Raw genomic sequence first — 24311 nt, 5'->3', positions numbered from 1 at the left:
GCTCATACCAATGACAAACTTAGTTGGTTTCTAAGGTGCTACTGGAAGGAATTTTTTTTATTTTGTTACACCACATATTTATGTTTATATACTTTAAAAGTCTCACAAGCCTAACTAGTCTGTTTAATGTATACAGTCAAATACTGCTGTGGGTATTTTGAGCGTCTTTTGCTGTTCATTTGCTCTTGGATCTCTATTCTCTTTTGTCGTCTGTATTTTTTAGGATCCAAAGAATTTTGCATCATCTTTCATGTGTCCCAGGGTACTTTGAGTTTATAGTACTTAAACAGCAAATGCCCCTGCTCCTGCTACTGGCAACCTTGCTTATGGAACAGATGAGTTTCACAAGTAGTTTGTAATATGTCTGGCCACAGTTATCCATGTCTAGGTGACTTCTCAGTTTGAATACTGCAATACCAGGCACCCCCAAACTTCGGCCCTCCAGATGTTTTGGACTACAATTCCCATCTTCCCCAACCACTGGTCCTGTTAGCTAGGGATCATGGGAGTTGTAGGCCAAAACATCTGGAGGGCCGCAGTTTGGGGATGCCTGCACTATACATGGGGCTGTTGTGGAAGACTGCAGCTAATGAAGAACACTATGGCTAGACTCCCAACTAGGACCAGGTGAAGAGATCACATTTCAGCTGTACTGAGTCCTATTCTTATTCCTATTCCTATTCCTATTCCAAGTCCTATTCTTATTCCTGAAAACCTCAGCATATTGGAACCTGAATACCTATTGCATTACTTCTTCCCACATGGGCTGAGATTGTCATCTGAGGCTTTTCTCCAGCTGCTGCCATTTTTGGTAGCAGGTAGTAGTCAGGATGAGAGAACCTTTCAGTTTGGTCTCATCACCTTTGGAATGCTCTCTCCAGGTACCCAGGCACCCTCAAAATTATTATTTCAGCATCAGGCAAAAACCTTTATGTTGAGAACCACTCTAGTTTAAACATAGAGCAGTTTTAACTTTACTGCCAATTTAACAATAATGTAATTTCCATGGTAGCCTTGGAATGACTGGCTTATAACGCAAACTTATAACTTACAAGATATGTTGGTATGATTGGATTTTTGATGTACAAAAGAGACAATAATAAGACGAAGAGGAAAGTATGTACATTAGTAATATAGATGAGGCGCACTCCGGGAGGTGACGGGAAGTCAATATTTTTGATTTAATTTGCTAGGTTTGACTAAGGATATTTGAGGAAATTTGATTTTAATATATTTGATTTAATACAAATAACACAGAAAGAAGGAAAGAAGAAACAAGTACGTTGAAAATGTAACAAATGTTTAATGATGTAGTAGCAATAATGTATATGTGCATAAGATTGTATAAGAAATAACATAATAAAAAAGCAGTAAAGTTAAGGCAGTAAAATGCAGGCAATTTTCATTCATAAGCATTGTTCTATATTCCTTTAAGAAGGCTCCGTTCAGTGAAAAGGAAGGTTGCTTCTAGCTGGATGTCTCTGGGAAGAGCATTCTGTAAATTGGATATCACTGTAGAAAAATCTCTGTTCCACATTTCTTTTAAATTGTGCCTCCACAAAGGAAGATCCACAGAGGAAGGCACCAACTCTCAGAGAATGTGGCCCCACGCACAGTGCTCTTGATTGCACCTGTTATTTTGTTTTTGTTTGTTTTAAGGTTCAAGAGATACAGGATGATGATACTTACGTTGCATTAATCACAGTTGACTTCAAATATCATCTAGAACATTTAATAATAGGTTCGTGCTCCACATGTGCATGTTTCTTACTAAAGAGGGAAACATTTTTTTAAAAGCAAAAATGATTTTATACCCTTGCTTGTTTCATTTTTGCTGAATAAAAATTAGACTTTTTGAACCACTCCTGCTGCCCATTAAAAGAAGGTTAGCAGTAACCACTTGATTTTACAAAAGAACAAGAAGGGGGGAGGGGCTTTTGCTAGAATCATCATGTTGATAACATAGAAAGTTAAACAAAAGTTCGATCATGCGTACTGCTTCTTCCTTAGGAACAATCTGGTCTGTTTGCCCAGCAGGAAATTAGTAGATTGGTTAGTAAGCAGAGTCTGCATTTTGGAAGTCTGCAAGCTGTTTCTACAACATGCAATTCTTTTAGCTCTGGTTCTATTACCAGCATTACCAATGTGCTTCACCACCGACAATTATCACTGTTTTTAGGGCAAATGCAATAAGGATTATAAAGTGCTTTAGAGATTACAAAAACCCTGGGAGCCACTGCCAGTCATTGTAGTAGGCAATTCAGAGCTACTTGGACTAAAAGTCTGACTTGGTATAAGGCAGCCTCCTATGTCTGTGCTCTTTTTGTGTCTCAGGGTGTGGTCTGAAGGCACATAAGTCTACCACCTTGCTGAAGCTAAGCAGGTCTAGGTCTGGTCAGTGCCTGGATGGGTGACCATCTCGGGACCACATGTTCGCTGCCTTGAATTCCGTGGCAGAAGAGAGGCAGGAAATAAATGTAAGGAAATAAAATTAATAAAGCAGTGATGAAAACCTATGGCTATAGAGTTTGCGTTTTTATCACCTCAGAATTGTATGTGAGGAAGTGATATTGTCAGGTAGCTTCTCTGACCCTTAGTGCTCTCTAGTGCACCTTTAGATTATTTTTAAACTTATTATTTCTCTTGCTACTTGTTAGCCATGCTTCCCTGCCTCTATGTGCATCTCTTTCAAACATTGTTCCAGGCAGCATTTACATACTTGAAAGGGCTTATGTAAAGCATGGGATTGGGTGTGTGCGACGCATTTGCTCATCTAGAGTTCCATGTGTCTAGCCTGATTTCAATGTTTAAGAATCATTTAGATTATTTTCTAGCCCTTATCCATGTGGCACTTGCATGCTACTGATTTGTGTCTGTTTGAAGATGTACATATGTGCTAGCTGTGTACATAAAGGGTGCTGCCCAGGTTATGAACCTTTTAAACATGGAACTAGGCTGCTTGAAACCCTTTGATGGTGACTGCTCTTGTGGGAACCAGCATTTTGTTTAAATTTGGGCCCATCATTGAAAGATGTCACGCAATTACTGTAGTATCTTCCAAGTAGCCTCATGTTGGTATTCATAGTATTTAAATTGATTTGTAAGCACATGCAAATATGGATACATTTTCTGCTTTCCTTCTTACTACAGTACACTCAAGTGTTTGTGCTCTCTAGCCTTAAACAGTAGCCAGCGTAGTGCCTTCCAGATGTTATTGGACTCCAGTTTCCATCAGCCCCAGCCAGCATGACCAGTGGCCAGGTATGATGGGAGTTGCAGTCTAACAACATCTGGATGGAACCAAACTAGCTACATTACATTGCATTCTGGAGAATTGAAATGGTGGGAGTGAGGGGTGGCTCAGTGATTTTTAACATAATAAAATTCCTACTTTTGCAGGTGTATGCATGGAAGTGCTTATGATTATTTCGAGCGGTGTACCTCTGTGTTCTGGTTAAAATCACTGCTGGAATAATCATATAATATTCTGCACATAAATCCTGATAGTTAAACGTCTATTCTTCATAAACTAGATGTTCTTGGTCATGTCAAAACTTCTGTTACATCTTAGCCAGATGGCTTAGTTGGTAGAGCATGAGACTTAATTTCAGGGTCATGAGTTCAAGTCCCACGTTGGGCAAAAGTTTCATGTATTGCAGGGGGTTGGACTGGATGACCCTCGTGGTCCCTTCCAATTCTACAATTCAAGAACTTGCCAAAGGCCTGAAGGTATGATGGGCTCACAAAGTGTATTAAAATTATATTGGTGTATGCTTTTCTCATCTCAAAACTAATATAAAAATAGGCATGATAAGGCTTGATAAATGTAATACTATGTCAGTTTTTGAAAACTGGCTCTTGTATTGCTTTGGTAATTGTTTAAATGTTTTAGTGTTATGGAGGGGGGTGTCATGCTAATATCTATATTTGAATTTTGTGCATTTATAAACTGAGTGAGAGCCAAACATGTAACGGTAGGTAAGAACTACAGATGTAATAAGAAAAAAAAATATGAGTTACAGAAACCAAACTTGTAAGAAATGTCAATGTAGATTAATAAAATGCTGGATGTGTTCTTAGCATCACTCTTAATTTCAATATTTTATCCAACTGCATTTTCATTTCTTATAACGGTGGTTCCTGTAGCTCGTCTCACCTTCCTGCTTGGATTAACACCCAATTGTATGGTGTTGTTTGTTTTTGTACTTGTACTGATCACTAACCTACATATCAATGACTTCATCAGAAGCTCTAAATCTGTAGCTTCCTAGAATTACACTGAAATATGAGGGCCAGCTGTTTAAACAAGGAGCCGTTATGAATTCAGCTCGATATTTTGCTAGTTACCATAGTAACCTATGTCAGACTGCAGTTCTTTCCTACGCAAAACTCCAAAATGTATTCCAGACCAGGGAGCTCTTCTATGTCCCTAATGGTCTGAGATGGATATGCTTCTGTGTTCTCTTCTTGAGATGACTTCTGACCTTGGGGGTTGTAGAAGGCATTTTACTGTTCCCATTGTGCAATTCTACCATAGTCCTTGTTCATTCACAGCCAGGCAGTTTTGCATGCCATGCGGGTATTAAGTAGCCTCTTGTAGAAAAACAACATATAATATGAAATGCATTGTAAACAGATGCTTGGGAAGTATAGTGCACCAACAATTTACCTTTAAACTTGAAATCATTTTTTTATTAAAAAAAATCTGATGTGGGAAGGTAGAATAAATTTATGTTCCGTGTGCCAGAATATGGGTCTTGTCTGTTTCCTGTAAAGTGGGAGAAAATTTTAAACTGCAGTTTGTATTGGCAGGAGGGATCCCTGCCTCTGTCATCTGGTAGATATTACTTTAGCCTGACTGGGAGTTTAATGAATGGGGAGCAGCAGTTTCAGGAGTATGTAAGCAAGTATGTATGCAAGCAAGCAGAGACAGGATTCAGCAGTCACTTCCCAACCGATCTCCTGGCTACATTGGAAACGGCAGCAAGTTGTTTCTGACTAATGGGCCTGTTGCCATTACACTAGTTTCTGATTAGTAGGCCTAGATAACTTTTCAGTGGTTTGTTACTATGTTTTAACTGAAAAGATTCCTTTTTTTGTTTTTAACAGTGGTATTTAATCAGAGATGAAGCATATAAGGTGAGCCTGGCAGCATCCTTGTACTTTGCTGGGTTGCTTATTGGAAATATATTATTTGGTCAACTATCAGATAAACTGGGCAGGAAGCCTGTGTATCTAACAGGTAAGATGATATGGAAAACTGTGTATCTAGCACAGTCTTTTGGTTGTTTCAAATTTGCAAGTTAATATCAACTAGGTTTTGGGTTTTTTTTTAGATTTAAGTGATTCATACTGATGGTGTGTGAGTGCCTTATTTGTGTGTGTATACACTTATACACACACATACACACATTATATTTCAGAGTTGTTTCAGAATCAGTACACAAAATTATGAAATTACAAAATAAAATTACGCTGTAAAACTAAATGCACTTAACTAGGGGAAATCCCCATTGGATGCTATGGGGCTTAACCTCTAAGTCAGCAGTCGCCAACCTTTTTGGGTCTGGAGCACACTTGGAATTTCCAGATGCTGCCAAGGGCACCACTCACAAAATGACTGCCAGCTCCAAAAGAATAGAAATAAAAATGAGATGGAAACATAAAACATCAGCTGAGCAGCTTAAGAAAGCCCTGCCGCTGCTCCAGCTCATGTGAGATGGAGGGGAAGTGGGACTTACTCAGCTGACATGCGGGGATGTTTCCTCCTGCGTCAGCTGAGCAGCCTCAATAGCTGCTGTTTTCTGGTACATCAGTTAACCAGGAGGTTGAACAGCCTCAGGGTTGCCGTACCCTGCCTCCCAATATTCAGCCGAGGCCCCTCTCCTGTAGCTGCCTGATCCATGGGAGCAACAGGCAGCAAAACAAGTGACAGGTGATTTCCACACTTCCTCTACTTCACACATTTGAAAGCCTCTGAAGTAGCTGCCTGTGAATGCTTCACATAGCCGTGATGCAGCAAAACAAACAAACAAACAGAAAAATAGAGCAGCAAGTGGGTGGATCTAAGGACGAGAAAATAAGAAACAGGCAAAGTGCATTAAAGGGAAAGAGTAGCTCTGTAGGACACATGGGATTCCTGCTGCCTGGTATCCAAACAACTCATCAATTGCAACTCTGATTTCACAGGAAGGAGCAGCCAGGCTTCATAATTTTCTTTCAGGGGGAATGAGGGCTAGAAACTTCTCCTTTTTGAATGAATGCTCAGTCAGGTGCCAGGTTGGCAACCCTCTGCTCCAAGTAAATATGCACAGAATTGCAGTGTTGTCTTGTAGATTTCCATTTGGACACCTTTGATATTTTAGATATTGCTAACGCATTTGCAAGTAACTGATACATTTGTGTCCATACTAAAATAACTTAGTAGGAAGACTTTGGGGTTAAGTGGTAGCTACATCCTGTTATAAATATAACATATTTGATTATTTCTAAACAATAAATCTTAATTTTGGGTACTGTCAACTTATGTGTGTATGCATAATTTGTCTTTTGATGTTTTAAGATACTTAAAGTACAGTATGATCTATTTCAGTGGAGCTAAGTTTTCACCTAAGGTGTGGGGAAAAACTTATTATTTCTCCTTTCACCATATTTTTTCTTCATTGAAAGCTGCAATCCTATACATACTCAATGGGACTTACTTCTTAGTAGACATATGTAGGATTGCACCACAAAACTAATATTTCTTTTTACCCATTATATGTTTTGTGCAGGTCTTTTCTTAGATGTCATTTTTGGGTATGTTTCAGCATTTGCTCCAAACTATGACATTTTTGCAATGTCACGCTTTTTCGTTGGAATTACAAATGGTGGTATGTCTCTAGTGTCTTTTGTTTTGACACAAGAATATGTAGGAAAATCCTTTTGGGCGTTGACAGGTAAGATATGAGAATTTGATTCAGTCTGCTAAATATGCAGTTCCTAAAATTCTGGCAATTCTTAAGAATATATTTAGTAGGTCTTTATTTCTGATGGGAAGTTGATTCTGTGATTCTGTAGAACCAGTTACTAAAAACTGTAAAATTTTAAGACTTTGAGGCTTTTTGCCAGTTGTGTCCTACTCAGAGTAAACATATTGGAAATAATGGCTATGACTAGCTTAGATTCATTAATTTCAATGCATCTATTTAGGTGGATACAACACTGAATTTGTTCAGTCAACTACGGTATGTTTTTTTATGATAGACATTTTTTCTTTACAATAGATATTTTACTTCTTTGCTTTTAATACTCCTAATTCTATTGCTCAAAAACTTAAGCATTGGCAGAAGCACATTCCCACTCCCCCCCCCCCATAAATTTCTACTGTGGGCTTCTTTTTCTTTTCTCTCCCTCCACCCAGTCTTCCAAGTAATGATTCTCAGTGTTTGAATGAGACTTTCCTGCCCCTTAAACCACACATGATGTTAAATTACTGTCTTGGGGGAGACTGAGCAACTATTAATTCCTCACACACCCATTTTGGTTTTCAGCAGGAACCTTAGAGCATTCAGGGAAGCCTTCATGACCTTTTCATTTTCTTTCTTGCATGTTGTCCTGCCTGTGACAGATAGGCACTGCATAAAATTACTTTAAAATGTTATCCTTGGGCAGGATCATATTCCAAACACTCTTGTTTAGCACCACTGAACTAACCGTATGTCAGAAGGCTAGTTTATCACTGAGGACAAATGATAACTTGTACTTTGCAAAGAATGGGCTTTCATAGATCGAACACAGCAGCTAGACTTCAGTGCTTTTCTCTGTGTATTTCTCTTTCCAGTGGAATTTGCCCAAACCCTCCAGCCACTATAGGCATTCTGTCCTTGTCCCATTACCATCATTTGGAGGGAACAGCATTCACTTGCCCCACACCTGCTGTTACATCCTCATTTCCACCCGCCATCAACTTCAGCAGGAGTCTGAAGACGGGAGCCTGCTCTACATGTTTAGGCCTCCCCGTGTCATTGTAAACCCTTCAGGATCAGGATTCTGAATGGTGCAGCAAGCCTACATGTGTAGAGAACGCTTCCCACTTCAGACCTCCCTGGCTTTGATCATTGCCTTTCACAACTGTGTTGATGATGTGTGTGTTGTCATGACAGCAGCATCTGAGACTCTGTAAGCTACAGGTTTTGAACTGCAGTTGTGAACTGATCTTATTGGTAACTAGTGCAGTTAATAATACATAAAATAAATAGCCAAGCTTTTTGTTAATCCACAATTCCCTTGACTGACAGATTGTTTAGAAAATTCTGAAAGTCCAAGTAGCATATAGATTAAGGTTGCAGTCATAGTAATGTGGCGACTCGCTGCACAATCTTAAGCATGTTTACTTGGAACAAGGTTCCACTGTCTTTAGAGGTGTTGAACGTAAGGGTGCATAAGATTGCAGTCTTCGAGTAAAGTGTATTAAAATTGGTGGGATTCTCCCTCCCCACCCCCCAATAAATAAATAAATAGTTCAGTTTGAAATGTTAATACTTTTGAAAATGGCTTTCGGTCTATTGCCTACATAATTTATGTAGTTCCTATCTCTATTCTGGATTATATTTTAGATTATGCTGAGAAACATCAGTTACAACATTTTCTTGCCAGTGTGGTGTAGTGGTTAAGAGCGGTAGATTCATAATCTGGTGAACCGGGTTTGCTTCCCTGCTCCTCCACATGCAGCTGCTGGGTAACCTTGGGCTAGTCACACTTCTCTGAAGTCTCTCAGCCTCACTCACCTCACAGTGTTGTTGGGGGGAGGGGAGGAAGGGAAAGGAGATTGTTAGCCACTTTGAGGCTCCTTAGGGTAGTGATAAAGCGGGATATCAAATCCAAACTCTTTTTTTCTTCATCTTTTTTTCAGTTCATGTCTGCTGATTGTTTTTCATTTTACTCACTTTAGAGTAAAATCCCCAAACTCCGGCCCTCCAGATGTTTTGGACTACAATTCCCATCATCCCTGACCACTGGTCCTCTTAGCTAGGGATCATGGGAGTTGTAGGCCAAAACATCTGGAGGGCCGCAGTTTGGGGATGCCTGCTTTAGATGCTTGAATTTCAAAAAGTGTTCTTAAACAATTGGGATCTAATTTCTTAAAGTAAGTTTGCTATGGCTTGCTAGCTTGCCTAAGATTCAAGAAGGTTAGAGTATGTAGTTAAGATAGTTTATTGTACTTGATTCAAATACTAAATTTTATTTCCTAAATGTTCGAGTTGGTTGCCAATTGGCAAAGTCCACAAAGGTGTTTCAGGTCTTTTAGCTTATAGGCTAAAACATGCATAAAGCACTTAACTAAACAGTTTTGGACTTCTCATGAGTAAGGGTTTATGAATTATGGTCTTATTATACAGTGATGTAGAAAAAAATCTGCTTCTTTTCCCTTCTGGGGTATCCAAGAGCCTGCACAGAGTCCTTAAGTGGGTTCCCTATCAGTAGGAGAAAATAACAGGGGCCAACCAGAGAATATTGAGAAGCAAAGCAGCTAGTAAGCCTGATCTTTATTAAACTGTTGCAACAGGGTGCTCACTCATCACATGCAGGAGGGAGGAGGAACCCAGAACAATGGTGTGCAAGCTTCTATATAGACTTTTGAAATTGCCCACCCTGTAGCTCACGGGTGTCAGAGACAAGGCCCGCGGGCCAAATCCGGCCCGCCAGACCTTGTCATGTGGCCCGTGTAGCCGCCGCTTGCCTGCCCGCCACTTGCCTGCCCGTTCGCCCGCCGCTTGCCACTCGCAGCTTTCCCTCCTCTTGCTGCTTGCTGCTGGCTTGCAGAGGCGCTTCCCTGCAATGCCTGCAATGCCCTGCAGGGGGCGCAGGGCCCCGCAGGCGGGGAGGCGGTGGAACCTGAGAGCGCGCACGCCCAGCTCCTTCCCCTTCCTCGCCCTGTCGCACTTCCTCCGTTCCTCCGAGTCCGAGGCGACGAGCAGCAGCTGCAGCAGCGACGGCGCTGGCTGGCCGAGCGCCAGGGCTATCTTCAGCTTATCTGGCGCCGTGGTGCACAGATTCCTCAAGCGCCCTCACCCCCACGTTTCCCTCTGGGCGGGCAGCGGCTGGAGGGCGGCTCCTCTGGCTGGCTGGAGGCTCCGGGCACCGTGCATCACGGCATGGTGGAGGCGGGCAAGCGCTGTGGGGCTGAAGGGCAGCTCCTCCAGCAGGGAGGAGATGTCGTGGAGGAGCCGGGGGCGTGTGAGAACCATGCACCCCTTTTTGAACTCCTGAACAACAAGAAGATATGATTCTGGGGTTTCAAAAGCAACTTTAAAAACCCAAACCAGAAACTTGTTCGTTACAGCAAATGGGGAGGAGCAGCAGTGAGACTGGGCGGGGAGGGGAGGCAGAGAGAGTATGTTAAGATTCAAGAGAGCAAGAGTGAGATCGATGGTGGGGGAGATGTTTAAGAGAGGAGGGAAGAAACTTTTTTAAAAAAATCTGCACTGATCGAGGGAGGATCTCCAGGATCTTTCCAGCAGTTCTCCCGAAGTAATCACCCATGTAAACACAGCTGCTGCAAACCCCAGGAGTTACGAGAGAGAGAGAGAGAGAGAGAGAGAGAGAGAGAGAGAGAGAGAGAGAGAGAGAGAGAGAGAGAGAGCGCTTTTACGCACGTATCTCTGCACCCTGCCGAGGTTTTCCCCCCCTCCCCGCACCCTGCTTTTCTTTTGAAAGGCGTTCAGAATGAGTGGAAAGTAATCACCGTGTCAGTTAAAGTGAGTGTTGCAGGGAAAGCGGATCCTAGGCGCTGTGTGTGTGTGTGTGTGTGTGTGTGTGTGTGTGTGAGAGAGAGAGAGAGAGAGAGAGAGAGAGAGAGAGAGAGAGAGAGAGAGAGAGAGAGAGAATGAATGAATCCTGGGCTGTAAACGCCTCCTCCAAACACAGCTGCTGCAAACCCCAGGAGTTACGAGAGAGAGAGAGTGCTCGAGAGAGCTTTTACGCACGCATCTCTGCACCCCGCCGATCTCTCGCTTTGGGTGGAAGGTGTATGTATTTAAGACCCAGACAAGCTGGACAGAGGGACCCTGCTTGGGTCACTTTCCCGCAGGGCCCTAATGCACCCCGGCTTCCTCGCCCCGGTGGAAGAAGGCGGCTCGCGCTCCACACTCTGCTCCACTTTTGTGCGCTTCATGGAAGCAAATTGTAGAGAGACCCATCGCTATCCTCGTCCCCCTTTCTCTACAACCCAGCCCACCAGTAGCAGATAACAGGAAGTCCAGGTAACTGGACTTCCATTAGACTGCAGCTTTGTGGGGAATTACATGACTGAATGCTCCTCCACTTTTAAAATAATACACCAAGACAGAAATTTAAAAGTCAAGAAGATGGTGTCTAGTGTTTGTTTTTAATCTTTGATTATCTCTTCCCCATTCCCATGGAGGAATAGTCAAGCACACAAAATCCCATCTGCAGTCCAGAAATAATTTTGCTACATTATTTCTTTATTTGTCCAGCCAATATCAATTTGATAGTAATCACTGAGACTTTCAGAAAGTGACACTTGACTACAGCCTTTGTTGGAGGTAGAAAAAAAAGATGATTCACACACTTGTTTTTACATAGTGATGACTGTGTGATGGAGCAGTTGTGAGCTATTATTTTTCTCATAGCAACTGGTCTTTTGAATGCCCACTAAGTCACTGTGGTTCACCACGTCCTGGAGAATGTTCAGCATACAAGTCAGGGTGAACACATGAAACTGCCTTATACCGAGTCAGACAATTGATCCACTGCCTACTCTGCCAGAGACTCTTCAAGGACTCAGTCTGCACTATACAATTGAAACAGTGTCATAGCATAATAATAATAATAATAATAATAATAATAATAATAATAATAATAATAATATTATTTGTACCCTGCCCATCTGGCTAGGTTTCCCCAGCCACTCTGGGCGGCTTCCAACAAAGATTAAAAATACATTAAAATGTCACATATTAAAAAGCTTCCCTAAACAGGGCTGCCTTCAGATATCTTCTAAAAGTCAGGGAGTTGTTTATTTCCTTGACATCTGGTGGGAGGGCGTTCCAAGGGGACTACATTATTACAAAAAACAGTAATAATTGAATGCAGTGACAATAATTTATGATAATAAAGAGTGGATACATAGTCCTACAGATACAATCGGCCCTTTGAGGGTGACCAAACTGCTGATGCGGCCCCCGATGAATTTGAGTTTGACACCCCTGCTGTAGCTCAAGACCACCCCCCAAAACATCACACATAAATCACTGAAGGAGGCAGTCTACAACAGAAATCCTGTCTGCCAGGATACCTGACAATGGCCAGCATTACTTACTTGGGCAGCTGGACCATTCTTTTGTGATGGTAAATACTTTAATTCCTGAATTAATAGGCTCACCCTATTAATAAACAAAGATGCCCCAAAGACAGGTAAGCAGATGACAATGGAGAGGCTTTCCGATTTTCTTCCTCCTTGCAGAGAAACATTTGAGGTCAATTTGGGAGAGTCAAAATGGTTTTAGGATTGCTCTCCTGTACTATTTCAGATGTGGTTTATATACTTATGTATGTGTTTGCCTTGTAAATTTATGAACATTTAATTTATATATATATAAGACCTTAAATTCTTACAACAACAGGGTGGCCCAAAAGTAGGTATACTGCGTTAGAATCCACTTGCTTTCATCATTCACAATAATCCTTTTATCTGACTCCACTATTCTTTCCAATTGCCAGCCTGAAATTTAACTACCACTTTGTTGTATGTCAGTTATGTGTACCCATATAATCTGTTGTGATGAATTTCATTGATTCAACTGTATACCTACTTTTGGGTCACCCTGTATGTATACTTTCTATGTGGAGAGACTTACAGCCATAGTTAATGAAACCTCTTCGGTTTTTTTTTCTATTTTCAGGCTCATTAACAAATTTCACATTTGCAGTTGGCATAGCGATTTATGCATTATTGGGTTATTACATAAGAGAGTGGCGTTTCCTTGCCTTCGTGTCAAATTCTCCAGGACTTTTCTTTCTCCTTCTCTCTTTGTAAGTGATTTTTTGTGTATGTTATGTAACTTGCAAACCAGAAGTAAAGTATTATTACTGGAGAGCAGACTAGTAAAGGTAGAATTTTGAAATGACTTGTGTTCTAAGTAAAATAAGTTAGAGGAACTTGGGGTTTGTTTGTTTTTTTGCTGTCCATAATCAAATGCTTACATACTGCTAATGGAACGATATAATCAGAAGAAAAATCCAGTTGCTTGTGATTCTCACAAACACCCATTTGTATGCATGGAAGTCAAGGTTGGCGGTGTTTGCATATGCAGTATAGCTTTATTAGAATTAAATGATTTAACAGTTTTTGTACTTTTACAGATTTATGAAAATAATTTATGTCTATGGAATATGACCATAATGGGTGGATATATAAATAATGTGGGGTTGTGGCTTTGCTAATTTGGGAGCCAGAGAACTGGAAGTAGTCTTGTTCGTTGTCATTTCTGTACCAGGATGGTTAAAATATTTTGATAAATTTGGCTAATCTCACAGTGGTTTGCAGATTCATAATTTTAAAAGACTGCGAATCACTAGCATACACTAAGTATTTTTACCTGCTTTACCTGCTTTCTGATAGATTTTGTCAAGCTTTGAAAGGCTAGTGATATATGATGATCTAATGAAAAGACAGTTGTGTTAATATACAGATTAAAAAAACCCAAAGTAATTATCCATGGACATCTCGGTTTTGATGTTTCTTTTTACAGCATGCTTCCAGAATCACCAAGATGGTTATACTCCCAAGGGAAGACAACAGAAGCAGAGAATGTGCTACAATACATAGCCCTTGGTAATGGGAAAGAAAGACTGTCTGTGAAACTGAAGCAATGCACAGGAGCAGTAAAAAAGGATGATTCAGCATCTGGTGTCCGAAGCCTCGTTAAGCATCCAATCCTTCGGTGGCGCACTGTCATCTTGATGTATATTTGGTAATTAATAAAAAGAGCTTCTCAGGGTACATGAATTAGTTGCACACACAAAATAGCAAACTTTGGGCTGTTTGAAAAAATGTTGTTCTGCTGATGCCCCATTGGAACATCTTCAAAATTACCTGACATTTCCAAAAGTAAATAAATATTTAGAAAGAGCTATGAGTTTTTCTGAGTTGTGAGGCATTATTCTTTTGATTCTGCCTCTTCTGCCCCCAGAGCAAAGTTGAAGTTTTTCTTTCTTTCTTTTTCTAAGTTTCATACCTTCTGTGGCATAATGCTTAAAGAGATCATCATTATGAGTATAATAGAACTATTATTATGAATTCCATTTAGAAGTGTTTATGAATGTGTGTCTTAGGGGATTTAAGAGCACAAGGTCCCCCCCTTTTTTAAAGCAAATTTATTTTTTAAGGGTATCACTCCAGAAAGAAGGTTACAACTGAAATAACTACCATACAATATTCTTTCTTGATGGACTGCTTCATATGAGTTGGTTTTGTTTTATGACTGTAGGTTTTGGGTCTCCCCAAATTCTTTGGTACTAAAGATTATACTGGATGTTGTTGCAGTCAGAACCAGGTGCAAAATAATCACTTGCGGTGGACATGCAGAGAAATTTTCTTTCTCTAGTTCTTTTAGGGATTGAGAAAGAGAAGAAGTTGAGCTGCCTGTATTCTAATTTGATTTTGATCTTTCTGTATGTAGTTGAAATGAATGTTGGCGTGATTGAGGTTTTAAGGGGTTCAACAGAATCTTAATCCAGTTGTCTAAATTTGTTGTTTATGGCACAGTTACCTTATTGGTGTATTTGAAATGCACCTGAACAGGAATTGCACCACAATTGGTAAAATAACATAAAATAACGTAATCGGACAACTAGCAAAATCTCAGGTGGAGTTCTGTTTTGGTCCTTGCTGTTATAACTGGTACATGTAGCATTGTTGTATGCTTTCTTCTGCTGTGTACATATTCTTTATATATATGCATGCATGCCTGACCTTTGAGGATCTGCATTAGCTGATCAACCTTTAATTGATACATTTAGGTATGTGTGCAGCCTTATCTATTATGGCTTAACGCTGAATGCTGGTGAATTAGGAGGAAACCTGTATCTAAATGTGGCTCTTTCTGGCCTTGTAGAAGTTCCAGCATTTCCACTCTGCATGTTCTTCATTGAAAAACCATGGTAAGATTTATTTATTTATTTCCACCCTTTGACATCATTGGCTTTCCTTCACTTGTATAGTTGACCCTTAACAGAAAATATAATATCATTTCAAATAATCAAATCGTAAAATACATTTTTGCAGAGATTTCAGCCTGAGCTTCTGCTACATTTTCTCTTTAGGTCAGGAAGACGTAAAAGTACAACTGCTTTTTTGATATTTTCAGGCCTTGCCTGTATATTCACCTTGTTCCTACCAGAAAATAGAGGTGGTGAGTATATGTCCTTTTCTAAGTAAACATTACACACAGAGAATTGATCTCATCAAAAGGCATGAAATCCAAGTGCATGCAGTGTTTTAATGCTAAAGAAGAACTTTTTAAAAAAAGAACTTCTGACACAAGTTAGAAGCTGCCACTTGAACTTAAATACTGTAAAAATGTCCTTGAAACAATTTCCTTGTTTTCAGTGGAATCTTCTCCAAATGTGGCCAAATCAGAACTTTATCTTTGTGTGTCATTTTACTTAATGGGGGAAGGTGGAGCTGATAATGGTAACACATTTCTTTCAAACTCTGTTTTAGGATTTTTATTCAGTCCCAGCATCTTAGCTTTATGTGGGAAATTGACTGTAAGTGCTGCTTTCAACATCATATATATTTACACTTCAGAACTCTACCCAACAGTAGTGAGGTAAACAATTTTCTTTTTGTATTTTTTTAAAAATGTTTGCTTCAAATCCCATACGATTCTCATATACCAAGAGCAATAATGCACAAAGAAATTAAACCTTATCAGCAAGTGCATTCAGCATACAAGCTATAGATGTGCCAGCATTAACATTTATGTTCCTGAGTTACATGTTCAGAGGCTTGAATATTTTAAATCATGGAGAGTTCTCCACATTTCAAGTCTTTCTGGGACAAAATGATTCATATATACTGCTTTTTAAGGAAGCGGATTCCATATGTGATCAGCTAATCGCATTTGAAACAATATTGCATGCTTGAATACATTTCTCTGCTTAAACATTTGTGTTGTTACCGGCCACCCCAATCCCTGCCAAGGCATGCCTGGGATTCCAGGCTCTGTGCTCCTTTAGAGAATTGAAGACGTGGTTGAGGTTATTGTCGGGATTGTTGTGGCTACTCCCGAGTAAACACGCCCAAGTCCGTTCTGTCTTTAACGATTTTATTGTGCATAGTATTTACAGTGCAGAGATAGCGGAAAACATGACCTCCTAGTCACTCACAGAATCCGGCAATGGCGTCCTTCTGCTTCGGGGCCAGCATAATAGCTTGGGCACCCCGAAACGCCACCCTCTAACCTTGCGTTTGGGCGCGCACCTCAGTTCGGGCGCTGGAAGCGGCTGTGCTCCCTCTCCTACTTGTTGGCTGGAGTGGTGCAGGGGCTCTGATACATCGCTGAGCCATGCCTCCTCCACTCTGCTCCCATCCTCATTTCCTCCCCGTGACCTGCTGCTGCCACTCTCGCTGGGCGAAGTGCTGGTCAGAATGATGGGGGGAGGCTCCCTGTAGGGAGGTCCCCTGACAGTTATCATAGTTTTAAGAAATATTATTTATTCATGTATTTACACCTGAGTTTGGAGGGAGGGAGTCCAGATCTTATAGCATTGTCATCTCAAGAGAGACTTGTTCCCTATAACAGTGCAGCACTGGAATCCAAGACATCTTTCCAGCACACCTTAGCAATCTGTCTGCCCAGGACCAAGGATTCCTCTCAGATGGGCCATCAAAACCTTTTGTCATGTTAATTGATTTGTTCTTCACTACCGTAGCTGGGCCAGGCTGGTTTGCATAAGCCAACCCAGGGATTCCTTGTCTAGCACAGTTCTGCAGCTTGTTATTTTCATTCATACCCCAAATAATCAAAATCCTACCATTTATGAATTTCCAGGGTTTAGGGGGGTCCCACCCCAAACCTATAACTATCATTTAGTGAAAAATATGCTTTACGAACTATGGAGAAATTTTAAAATGGTGTTTTATCACCACCTAGTGGTAAGATGCCATTTTCGAAAAATCACCTTGAAAGCTTTCTTCCAGGTTACACAGTATGATGATTAGGAAGTCAGTTGTATGGAAACTAATATAACAAGATAACCAGTATTGTAATACATTGGGATTTTTTTTTGATGGGGTAAAGAGTCCATGATTATTTCAGCCCAACAATCTTGTTATGCATTAACTGTTTAAAAAAATTAAAAGGTTTCAGTGTTGATCCCCTCTTCTCAGGCAAATATTTTGCAGATACTTAACACAAATTATCTTTTTGAAACAGAAATGCTGGCTTAGGCGTATGTTCAATGACTTGTAGATTTGGTGGTATTTTGGCTCCATTTGTCCCTTCCCTGGTAAGTTTACTTCCCTCCATTGTATTGCATTACACACACACACACAGAGAGAGTTCTAGTTACAGGTAGGTAGCTGTGTTGGTCTGAGTCGAAGCAAAATAAAAAAATTCCTTCAGTAGCACCTTAGCATCAGCAGCCGTTATCAGCCATCTACAGGTTTACCACTCCCATCAGCCCATCACCCATTCCCACCCACCCCCACCACCCTCTGTATATATATAGGGTCTGACACTTCTGTTTCTAGTGTATCTGAAGAAGTGTGCATGCACATGAAAGCTCATACCAAAATAAAAACTTAGTTGGTCTTTAAGGTGCTACTGAAGGAATTTTTTTATTTTGCACACACACACAGAGAGAGAGAGAGAGAGAGACAGACAGACAGACAGACAGAGACATGATATTTAACACTAAATGAAGCAGGGATACATATGCTATAGTTATCCAAGGCCATAACTGATGTGACCATACTCTTGCACTTTCCTAGTAAATGGTAGGTTGCCTTCTATGGACTGAAAATATTTTAGCAAAGTCCATTTTCTTTAGCAGTAGTAGAATATAACTGTCTTCAACAACAGTCCTTTAGCACATCAAAAAGGTATTGAGTTGTATCCAACTAAGGTATACACACTGTAGATCAATTGAAATCAAGAAACCTAAGTTAACCACAGCTGTAAATTTTAAAATTGAGTAGGACTAGGATTGGATACAACCCATTGATAACAGGACTTAAAGTGAGCTGTCATTGAGTTGTTGTTGTTACTGTATAACCTATGGGGATCTGTATATATACAATTATATTTTTTCAAATGCCTGTCTTGGGAATATGAACTGAGTGGGTAATAGATTTGTTGGTATTTGTTCTTCAGTAACTTGTGTAAGTGTGTGTGTGTATCAATTATGAATTTATTACTAATTTCTTCTAGAAATCCCTTGGCCCATCTGTACCATTTGTGGTCTTTGGAATCAGTGGATTGTCAGCTGGTTTTCTTACTCTTCTACTACCAGAAACTCTGAATAAACCCATTGCAGAGACCATTGAAGATTTGCAGATACCTACCTACCAAATACTTAAAAGCAAAAAGGCAGAGTAAAAATGATTATTTTTTATTTATTTTTGAAGTAACCCCTGTCCCTATTAGAATCTAGGAAGTCTCTAATTTATTTGAAATCTGACAGTATTTCCCCCCCTTTCTCCTTATTTCTCAAATGTACATACTTAATATCTTTTTCAATGTCTAACGAGAAACAATTCTCCAAATGTTGGATGTAATCTGTTTTTTATTTGTATATAGGAAATGATGTTCTTAGCAGAGTTTCTGTGTTATCTCATTCACTCGTCTCCTTGCTTGCTTTTACTTAGTCATGCTGTTACTGATAGGCTATTTAATGTGTGGTATCAGGAAGAGCTCTTGGTTTCATATTTCTCATTCCATCATTATGGAAGCCATCTGGAATATTTTCCTATAGCAACAGACATATGGCAAATAAAACTGGAAATGGTTAAGTGTCTTAGTTTTGTCTGTTTTAGTGGTTGTCATGGATAGGTTTCAGCAAATTTGCCATGGCCACTTTAAAAAGAAATGTAATTCTGATCCCATCATAGCAGTGGCATTTGGGAATTACAGTTATTTAATGTAAACTCTTTAAATCTATAGAACATTTCAAAGTATTCAGTCAAGGTTTTCAGATGAGAGAAAAGCTTGTCATTTAAGAGGAAATGAACATTTTTGTGAAGATATTTTAAAATTATTTGATTGATGTAAAATATACAGTTACTAATTCTTAAAGAACATGCATTGTACAAGTAATTTATTTCTATTTGACATATGTAGCTATTAGCTGTGGCAAAATTGGTCAGGTAACTTTTTCAGTACAGTTGTACCCTGGAAGTCGAACGGAATCTATTCCAGAAGTCTGTTCAACTTCCAAAACGTTTGGGAACCAAAGCGTGGCTTCTGATTGGCTGCAGGAAGCTTCTGCAGCCAATCGGAAACCACGCCAGACGTTTGGATTCTAAAGAACAGTTCCAAACTGGAACACTCACTTTTGGGTTTGCGGCGTTCGGGAGCCAAAATGTTCAACTCGCAAGGCGTTCGGGATCCAAGGTACGACTGTATTTAAATGCTCATGTAACTGAAACACTTGAAATTCAATTGAAATTAGGTTGGAGCATTTAGTACTATTTTTGCAAAGACTTTTGTAAAAACACAATTAAAAATCACTTTACGTAGCCCTATAGAAGCAGTGTTATTTATAATTTGTCAGCTCCAATTGTTCTAGGACAACATACCCAACAGGAAACATGCTTTGCACTCTGCCATGTTATCTGTCAGGGCTACTGGATTCTGTGTGTAATGATCTTTTAAGGCAGGAGACCTACTAGTATAGATAATATTTCTGAGATTCAAGAGTTGGTACCATAATTTTCTTGTTTTTCTCTTCTCTCCCCTTTCCTTTTGTGTCTTGCTAAGATTGTGAGCCTTCAGGCAGATAATGTCTTCTCTTTTAATCCCTGTATAGCGCTTAGAAAATGTTAGGTATTATATGTGATTAATAATAATAGTGACTAGTAATAATAGTAGATAACAGTAGGAAAAACAACAACACATTCTAATAATTTATTTTCCATCTGCTTAACAGGTAAATCAGTTAGAAGAAAGCAATTAGTGTGCAAAAACCATATCTTGGTTGAAAATGACAACAGTACTTCCTCTGTTGAGGTGTGGTGCCATCAAGATTCAACTCTAAAAGTATTTTGGGAATCCCAGTACACTCAATAATGTGAACTTAAATTGTGAATGGGGGGGGGGGCGGGTTATACACACTCACGAGGAACAATGAAGGAGTGAAATATCTACCTTAAACTGTCACACTCTATAAACGTTATAGGGCATTCAGAATTACCTGGTGATTTATGTCTTTGGTAACAAAAGGAGGACCAGTCCTATATTGATTAGATGACTTGACTGTGTAAGTGTCAAATTATACTGGGGATTTTTATGGTAATCCTAAACATGCAAGCAAGAGAAAGGTATTTAATTGGTGCATCTGGCTTATTTAAATAGGCTCAGGATATCCTTAGCACACGCTTCTTAAAGCACCTTCAGAATGGAGGGTTACAGGTCAGCCTGGAATATTTAGGCGTTCTCGAAGCCACCAACATGAGTCTGACCAAACTGTGGGAGGCAGTGGAAGACAGGAGTGCCTGTCGTGCTCTGGTCCATGGGGTCATGAAGAGTCAGACACGACTAAATGACTAAACAACAACAACTTTTTACACTCTTCATGATGCCAATATTTTTGTATTTATGTTTTAAGATGAATGTCCCACAATATTTATAAAGACCAAAGATGCCTTTTGTTACTGTTTCAAACTGTTGCTGCAATATGACTTGTCTGTAGTAAGAATTGAATATATTGCAGTACCAACCTGCTGTTAGAAACAGTTAAGTGCTCATTTAGGAAATGCAGGTTTTTTGTGAAGCAAGTTATCAATGACTTTCCATGTATCATGGCAGAAAGTGTTATATATGATTATGGGTTGGATACAAATATGCCCATCCATCTGCAGAAAGGTTCTCCGCTCAGAAGGGCTGTTATGTAGCCCACATCAGTGGCATAAAGTATAAAAGTGAAAGTAAATCCAAAACTGTTCATCTTTTTGCACAAGAGCTTTTTGCATAAACTGAATCATGAGAAACACCATAGACCAGGCATAGGCAAACTCGGCCCTCCAGATGTTTTGGGACTACAACTCCCATCATCCCTAGCTTGCAGGACCAGTGGTCAGGGATGATGGGAGTTGTAGTCCCAAAACATCTGAAGGGCCGAGTCTGCCTATGCCTGCCCTACTACACTATAGCATTGCATGAGCTGCAAACTGTTTGTAATGTTGCATTGCCACTTCTTTTCCTTACGGTTCTTTGAATCCAGTCCTAACAAGAGTTTTCACAATATGACATCATACCAAAGGGATTTCTTTTCATTTTGCCTTTGATATATGGGACAATTGAAGGTTAAAATGGTGTTTTGATAGCCTGCTAGAAACAAGGCCCACAATTTATAGCATTCAAGCAGACTGCTGTCAGCTGTCAAATCATTTGGGTGTCTGGCAAAGACTCAGCTGACAACCATCTACCTTTACAGTTTATGATTTCAGTGTCAACTATTAAAATAAAGCATAGCAAAATAATAATGATAAAACACCCTTACGATACCTGGCTTACAATCCTTTAAATATCTATTATTTATTTAAACACCTTGCTTCAGCACTTGGTTATTAAACTTGATTGGGTTTGTGGGGCTTTTTAAATATACTTCTGCATATTTCATTTTTTAAAGCCCCAAAACAGCAGCCAGAACTTTTTGTCCATGTCATTGGGTAATTCATTAATTTATGATGGTGTTCATGTCCAAACAACAGAAAAAAAGATGGAAGACCCATTTTTAATGTGGAGTTTTGCTTATAATTATGGAAAGCTTTATAAATCTATATTTTTGTAAGAGAAAATATAGCTCCTGTGGAAGCAGAAGTGAGTTGCTCCATCAGCTTACTGACACATAATGAAATAGTTCTCATGTCTGATAAATAATAATGTATCTTTAATGAGGCTGTTTCATTCCAATGATGTTTCAAATGGCTAATAAAAACACATTTTAAATGCTGTGGTTTCTATTCTTTACTGTTAAAACGTTTCTCTTCCATTTATATTAAAATTTTGTAAATCTGTCTGAAGACAGGCTAACATTCTGCCTATGTCTTTCTGTGCACAGGAAGGAGCAGAATCATATACAGTAAATCCTTTGGCAAAGGGAAGGGCAAAAACAGGATACCACATAAAGCATTACTGGCAGCAACAGAAGCAGCCTCTGGACAATAGAGAAGAATCAGTAGGCTGACTTACCCTGAGAAATGAAGTATGTAGCTCACCAATTTTGCTAAACTGAATGACCCTGTGATTTTGACTTCAGAGGTGTCTCATAATAGTTGGCACCTTTCTGTGGTTTGAATTCTTGCAGTGTTGCTTTCCCATCTCAGATACACGTTGTTGCAATTACTTAAGGCTCAAGAACACAGCCAGTCCTCCTTGGTATCGCATGGTCTACACACACTTGTAGGGCCTGCATATTTTTTTGGGTGAAATCCCATTCTTCTTCATTTTCCTTGGCATTAATCTTTATCAGAAACACTAAACCAGGGGTGGCTAGGGCATGGACTATTGGAAGGCAGCCTGGACTTTATAGCATCCTTGCTAGTTCAATACCGGTATGCAGCCTCTAAGGGGGCTGACCATGGGTCATTGTGGCACACGGTCTGAAAAGGGTTAGACCTCCTTGCCGTAAACTGTTGGAATCACTGGGATCTCTTGTTCAGGCTGATATCTCAAAACAACTATGGTATCTCAAACGCTCAAAAAGGTGAAATCATGTACTCTGCCGTCAAGAGAGTACCTACAAAATTGATCAAACAATCTGAGGGAAGGCAGGCAAGGACCCACAGCCAAGGTGGAGCTCGCTAGTTTGGGGAGTAGGCATGTGATTCCTCAACTGGAGTAGACTCAGGACAGGTGGGGGTCACATGCCTCGTCAATCCCAGAAGGTATAACAGGAAAGTCATCCTGGCCAGGCTGTAGCTCTCCTGACAGATGGTTTGGTCTGTAGCCATAGTGTGGAAATATAGGATGAGATTGCCTCTACTTACTCCGCCCAGGGTCTCCAATGAAAAAAAAATCCCTGCCTGTGGTGATGTTTTGCTGGGTGCTATCTCCCTTATGGGAAAAGGCTGCAATCTGCCATTTCCCACAAGATTTGTGGACCCCCCCTGCCCTCCCTTTGCTACACCCATGGGTAGGGGAGATGGGGAGGAAAGGGGGAGGAAATGAAGCGACAGGCAGCCTTTCATGTGAACAACTCCAAATCCTTACCTAGTTTGGAATGAGGCATCACTTATTTTTATGTTTAGACTGCTCTTTTGTGCAAGCATGATAGATCACAAAAGGTGTATGTGCACATGGGAACAAATACCCATAGATCTCAGGTTTCCTGGCTTGGAGCAACACACACAAACACAAACATACATATGGCTGCTGTTTTGTGCAAAGCTGGTAGATTGACAAACTTGTATTTTATTTCTTTAAAGAAAATTAGAGGTGTATGTTTACAGGTAAGCAGATACCAGTGTGCATGCCCATAATGACCTCAGGGCAAGGCCAGCCCACCCATGAGTTTTTCTTTGAGAAAAATAAGTGGCTTACGTAAATGTAAACTAAGCTTTAATAATAAAGAAAATTGTAACAAAATAACATCATGAGAGAAACTAAATACAGTGGTACCTCGGGTTACAAACACTCCAGGTTACAGATTCTGCTAACCCGGAAGTACCGGTAGTACCTCGGGTTAAGAACTTTGCCCCAGGATGAGAACAGAAGTCGTGTGGCAGTGGGAGGCCCATTAGTTAAAGTGGTACCTCAGGTTAAGAATGGTTTTGGGTTAAGAACAGACCTCCGGAACGCATGGGTGTACCGGGGGAGGGGAGCTGCCCCCCTAGAAGCTAAAAAGGAAGGGGGGGAAAGGTATAAATTACAGCTCACGCCGCGAGCTGTAGCATCACACTGGTTTTTTTCAGTGCAAAAAGTGGCCGGCAGGGAAAAGTGGTTGTGGAGAACCGTGTGAACGCTGCCTCCCCTCCGGGGGGGGCATGGACATCATAACCAGCCAATTGCGCGAGGAGGCGGCACACAATCCCGCCTCTTTCCCCTCCCACCCGGCTCCTGAGCTTCGGTGGGGAGGGGTGT

The 24311-nt window shown here is 40.3% G+C and overlaps 1 protein-coding gene across 3 annotated transcripts in view; it reads left to right on the top strand.

The window, feature by feature from the left end:
- The window catches only part of LOC118096503 (solute carrier family 22 member 15-like), a 35745-nt gene that overhangs the window by 2665 nt on the left and 8769 nt on the right, over positions 1–24311 (top strand). The window contains exons 3-13 of one of the 3 annotated variants that reach the window (XR_004693931.2): positions 5110–5242; positions 6774–6938; positions 12906–13035; positions 13755–13976; positions 15025–15165; positions 15328–15416; positions 15728–15836; positions 17445–17517; positions 18441–18599; positions 20158–20237; positions 22291–22434. Coding sequence is in view for 2 of the 3 variants with exons in the window: in XM_035138419.2 (XP_034994310.1) it covers positions 5110–5242; positions 6774–6938; positions 12906–13035; positions 13755–13976; positions 15025–15165; positions 15328–15416; positions 15728–15836; positions 17445–17517; positions 18441–18599; positions 20158–20184 (1248 nt within the window). In the remaining variant the exon portion in view is untranslated. Of the gene's footprint in view, positions 1–5109; positions 5243–6773; positions 6939–12905; positions 13036–13754; positions 13977–15024; positions 15166–15327; positions 15417–15727; positions 15837–17444; positions 17518–18440; positions 18605–20157; positions 22179–22290; positions 22435–24311 lie in introns of those variants that run through there. The other 2 variants (XM_035138419.2, XM_035138420.2) reach the window with 2 other exon arrangements.

Source organism: Zootoca vivipara, chromosome 5 (genome assembly GCF_963506605.1).
Source record: "Zootoca vivipara chromosome 5, rZooViv1.1, whole genome shotgun sequence".
Classification (NCBI taxonomy): Eukaryota; Metazoa; Chordata; class Lepidosauria; order Squamata; family Lacertidae; genus Zootoca; species Zootoca vivipara.
This window is presented reverse-complemented; position numbering and strand designations above follow the sequence as displayed.